The sequence below is a fragment of the Synchiropus splendidus genome, chromosome 4, assembly GCF_027744825.2.
Source record: "Synchiropus splendidus isolate RoL2022-P1 chromosome 4, RoL_Sspl_1.0, whole genome shotgun sequence".
NCBI lineage: Eukaryota > Metazoa > Chordata > Actinopteri > Syngnathiformes > Callionymidae > Synchiropus > Synchiropus splendidus.
The window spans coordinates 13,931,309-13,936,728 of record NC_071337.1 but is presented as its reverse complement, the minus strand read 5'-3'; the positions used below and the strand labels follow the sequence as shown (position 1 = coordinate 13,936,728).

General features: G+C 43.9%; 1 protein-coding gene across 1 annotated transcript; it reads right to left on the bottom strand.

Moving 5' to 3' along the window:
• Positions 1 to 1,219: 1,219 nt before the first annotated feature.
• On the bottom strand, positions 1,220 to 4,362 carry hey1 (hes-related family bHLH transcription factor with YRPW motif 1). Its single transcript, XM_053861632.1, has 5 exons — positions 4,196 to 4,362; positions 4,049 to 4,124; positions 3,901 to 3,984; positions 3,751 to 3,832; positions 1,220 to 3,230 (listed from the first exon to the last, which is right to left on the bottom strand). The coding sequence occupies exons 1-5, from the start codon at positions 4,354 to 4,356 to the stop codon at positions 2,605 to 2,607; spliced, it is 1,029 nt and encodes a 342-aa protein (XP_053717607.1). The 5' UTR covers positions 4,357 to 4,362; the 3' UTR covers positions 1,220 to 2,604.
• Between the last annotated feature and the right edge of the window lie 1,058 nt (positions 4,363 to 5,420).

Sequence of the window (5,420 nt, the reverse complement as noted above, 5' to 3'; positions counted from 1 at the left end):
CGTTTTCTGACTCTGCTTTTCTTCTTTCTTCAAAAAAAAAAAAACATCATCTGTGTTTAAAACCTGTTTACAGTTACGTAATAGAGTATTTGTGAGCTTATACTATATTAACATTAAATAATTCAATTTATTAAGTCCAAAATAGCCCCACTTTTCATTCAGTGTTCAATGTTTGGATGATGATGATTATTATTATTGGACAGATTATATGGCAAACATAAGGCTCATATTGAAGAGTAGCATTTAAGACTTTTCCAAAGATTCTTTATTAAGAATTGTATATTTTTTGAGATTATACTTTATCATTATGAAACAATTCAGTTTGTTGTGTCCTAAATATAATGTGTGATAATCGCGTTGGCCATTTCATTATTATTAGTGTTATTATTATTATTGAAATGAACAAGACTTAACATATATGCAGTCACAAGTATTCCAAAGTGAGGAACAAGATGATTACACTAATAAATCGCACACTTGGAAATCTCACTTATCACAGTAAATAAATCTACAGAAATGCTTACATTGGAAAAAGACAGGAACGCCAAAACACAACAACCATCTGAGAACACAAAAATCAATAGATAAATTCAAAACTAACATACAGTTCTCTAAGCAAATGACATGAATTGTTAGTCTCTCCACTCGTCGTCAATCGTGATTGATGTAATGCCTTGAATATTATTTTAAAATTCACAAATACGACATTAATGTTTGGAATGCAGTTCTGAAATTTTTATCTGCGTGTCTGGATTTTGCGGAGCATGATAAAAAAGGTTTTTGAGATACTCAGGGTTTATTTTGATAATACAATAATATGCCTTACACGTTGTAATGAAGGGTAACTTGTAACAGTGTTTGATGCTTGCTGCTGAAATGACATCATCTTCCACCTGCAGCGCAAGGAATGTGTCAAATTTCGGCGAATTCGAATTAGTTGCAATATCCATTTATTCCACCAGATGGCGCCTCATGTTTCCCAAATGCATGATGATACGCGAGTCTGACTTTTTCAAAACGTTTTTTGTGGAGTGCAGTACCACTTATAACCAAATGAGGGAGACAAACACCATGTTTCTGTGATGTGTGGAGCAAGAAGAGTATCAGATGTGCGTAGAGTGGAGGGGGAAAAAACATAAATCGTTTATGATGGTCATAATTTAATTTTGGAGATTATATGCGTGAGCAATCACAACCAAAATCACAATCAAACCATCGCTCTTTTTTTTCATGTTCATTCCTGCTCTCCATTTCATCCTCCCCAGTTCCCACACAGTGAATAAGTCCAGCCATTGTTCAGGATATCCGCTCCTTGTTAATGTTTCCTGCTCGCGCAGTCAACGGCGGGGTGAACCAACTGTCTCTCCTGGTGGAAGGTGAACGCGCTCTGACAGGTAGCAACTTGAATTCACGCTCAAGATGGAGGCCAATTTCTTAATATTATTCCAGCTGTTCTTGGAGGGCAGAGCACAAAGAGCCATTTAGAGTCACATTCAAGGCTGTTGGGGTCCCAGGTGAAGAAGAAGGGGAGGAAACATTGTCTGGAATAACATACGGATCAAGGCCAAGTTCAGGTGGAGGCCCAGCTGGCGCTGCATCATGAGGTCAAATAAGGCGATCTGTCGCAGACTATATGGGACACTAAAGGCTCATATTGAAGAGTTGCATTGAAGACTTTTTTTTTAAAGATTCTTTATTAAGACTTGCTGTAGTGTCGCTCATTTATTGGTGCTACGCTGCCGTAGCACACATTCACACCACAAAAGAATTAAGGCAGGCGGCTTATGCAACAGGTGACGTGGTGGTTTCGCTAGCCTCCCATCGGAGGACAGATCACAGCTCTTACCTCATGACTTTGAGGCCGGTCACGGACCTAAAACATTGAAGAAGAGAAACAACCCCTCCCAACCACTTCACAAAAAAATAGAAATATATTTTGGCCTCATTTTAAGCAGAGACGTTTTTGACAGTGGGTTTTTGTAAATAGAAGCGAAAGTATTGATTGTAATGTGCCATTTTTATACATGTTTCCTCTCTTCGCATATGGATGTTTTCAGTTGAGCCTAAGAATCTTTTCTGTTTCAGTTTCCGACCTATGCTTTTTGAGGTGGGGGGACGATGGGGAAGGGGGTATTTTTTATTTAAAAAAAAAAAAAAAAGCAGGATTTTTGTGCTCACACTGAAGGAATAAAGTATGTCTCGCTGCTGGACATGTGACAGCTGTTAGGAGAGGCCTGCAACAACTCCTTGTTTCAACACTGTATCCACAGAAAACAAAGCAGCGGTGGAGGGACATTCTTCTACAGAGCCTGAGAGTCGACGGCTTGACCATCTGGGAAAGTCATGATCCTGATAGGATGAAAAAGCGGGCGAGACTTATGAAGGGGCGGGCCAGTGAGAGATCAATCAACATAATAAATCTCGGCGCCGTTTCATGGTTGGGATCCCCCCTGGCTTTTATTCAGCTGTACAAAACATGTTAGCAAGAGGCTGAAAAGCTCACACACGCCCTCTGTCCAGCCACATAGAAAAATAGTTCTTTCTCACAGGAAGGTTAAAAAAGTTCAGTAAAGTCCAGGCGAGGCGAGTGTGCGGTCACTGCAGTCAGAAGGCCCCTATCTCCATCCCCCAGGGTCTGTAGGGTTTGCCCACGCTGGAAGGGGGCGCTGGAGAGCTGATGGCGGTGCTGGGTGAGAGGAGGGGGAAAGCACTGAAGGGGAAAGGGAAGGCTGAGAGGGAGGAGAGAAGCGGAGGGGAGAGCTTGGACGCCGTCGTGGAGACCAGCGCCGGGTGCAGGACTGTGCTGGGGGGAGCGGTTGTCGGAGGGGCGCGATCTGAGTGAGGGCTGCCGCCGCTCAGCCTGCCCGCCACCAGGGGCTCCGACGTGGACGACGGAGTGGAGGACGTGGACGAAAGAGGCGTGTGGGGACTGCTGGTGGCGCTGCGGGGTAAAGGCGCCAGTGGCGCAGCCGCTTGATGCTGCAGGAGCAGGGGGTGAGTCAGGTGGGCGGCAGGGGAGCCGAAGGCAGAGCCCCAGGCCAGGTGGCTGAGGCCAGAGTGGGCCTCTCTCTGGCTGGCGTAGTTGTTGAGGTGAGAGACCAAGCGCATCCGCAGTGGGTCGGCGTTGTCCAAGCCTTCAATGATGCTCAAGTAGCGGGCCGTCTCTGCCAGACACTCCCTGAAGCCCAGACCTCGGTAGTCCATGGCCAGAGCGTGAGCGTCAAAGTAGCCTGAGGAGGGAAGCACCAACCCATCACTTTAATTCCAAATATCTTTATTCATTTTGGACACAAGACATTTAAAACAAACTCACAGGACATACATTAACCAAGGCTTGTTTTGCTGAGGGCAGAATAGAATGGTCCATACATAATATAAATAATAATAAATAAAGAAAAATAATGATATCAAACCTTCCCATACCAACCTCAATCTGTCAACCAGGAAAGTCATGAACATATTTTCCAAGATTATTCAACCAACCCATCATTTTAATGGTAAAATTACTCTGGAGCTTTTCCAGAATTTGACTTAAAACATTAGTCTTCTGTACGTTCATGAGAAACCAAGGTGATAGTGCACTTATTTAGCTTGGAAATTCCTCTTGTATTAATTGATCCATGTCAAACTGTGTGGCAAATAAAGGCAACCTAATCTAGTCTACTCTAAAAGCCAGTCGTGCCAACTCGACCGTGGATTTAATAATGCTTTAGTGTTTGTTTAAGAGAAGCGTTTCATTTCCAGACCCACCTTTGCCTCCAGCAGCATGAAGCATCTTCAGGTGGTCCACTGTCATCTGCAGGATCTCTGCCTTCTCCAGCTTGGCTGATCCCTGCGAGTGAGGGCTCTAGTCAGACACCTAGTTCTAGACCTCTTGCTTGTGCGGTAAGTGAATCTCACCTGCTTCTCATAGGCGCTGGGCACCAGCCTGCGGAGCTCACTCAGGCTGTTGTTGATCCTGTCTCGACGTCTCTTCTCGATGATCTAAGGTAACAGATCGGATTTATTTGGGAGCTCGTTTAAAAAGTGTGAGACAAACTGGACTCACTCCTCGGCGTCTCTTCCTCGCCTGCACCTGGGTGGTTGTGGACGGAGACATGGAGCCGAGGGGAGAACTCAGGTTCCTGCGGGGAAAATCTGGTCTTTAGATCCATCATCGAACACTAGGATTCACTTTTGTTTTGTTCTAAATTACCCAGCTTCATCGGCGCTCTCCTTCTCCACCTCGATGGTTTCGTCCAGTTCGCTGTCCGACGAGCTGAAATCGTGGTTCCTCTTCATCCTGGTAGTTCCTCCGTGACAGTTCGCGTCCGCTGAAGCGAGTGTTTGAAGCGCAGCGCTTTCCCACGGTGTCATTTCAGCAGGACTACCGGCCAGGAGAGGCGGGGCCGCGAGGGGGGCCCACCAATCACGGAGGAGGCGCAGCTTTGATGGACAGCGCAACAGTCCGGAGACATGAACAGGAGGTCTCACTTTGACGCATTTTGGAATTTCCACAGCGTGTGCGTGTCGTTCCAAGGGATTTAAATTCACGTGTATCCTCAAAAGAATGTAAGTAAAGTATATGACAGAAGTGTTTCATCGAAACACTAGAAAAGTGAAGGAGTGAGCTTGCCCTGGGGTGGGTAAAGTATGGCCTGGGGGCAACATGCGGCCCTTTGCCAGTATTGATGCAGCCCTCATGAGCAAAACTCCAAACGATATTGTACGTTTTTCATCAGTTACTTTTCAAATTCTTGAAATTAGCTTTTTTTTAGCTCTTCATTTCCCATCTTTTTTACATGGGATTTTTCCAATTGATGTATATATTGTTTCACCAATATTTTCACCACTTAAAATGACTTAGAGAATTAGAGTGAGAACCTTTAAGTTAAAATAAAATGGAAAATTAAAAAAATATATATTTAAAAAATACACCATATTTTAGCTATATAATGCCATATTGTAACTATGCCACCGTAGTTTATAATACCAAAGTTGAAAATTTTAAGTTGTATTTAAGAGTGGTGTTCTTCTGTCCTTCAGTCTTTTGTCATGACGCCGCCTCACACCAATCTCAGTACATAATGTGGCCCATTCTGGAACGTAGTTGCCCAGACCTGATCAGGGCAGCGTCCCTTGCTTTTGGGGGGAAAGTCCAACCACTTGAGGAATTGGAGCAATTTTGTTCTCACGTGTTTGTTTTTCTTCTGACTCGCTCCGGTCTCATCATGTTTTTCTATCACCGCTGGACAGGAAAACAAAAATCAAAATCAGTTTCACAACATTATTATCTTCTTCTATTCCCAAGAATTTACCCCCTCATGTACCTCCTCCTTTACACTGAAACCCAGAATTGTATTTTCCGATCATCAGTGGTATATTATTTCACTGTTCCCGTCATCCAATTATAACTTTTGGATTTTCATTTTATAGTTTTA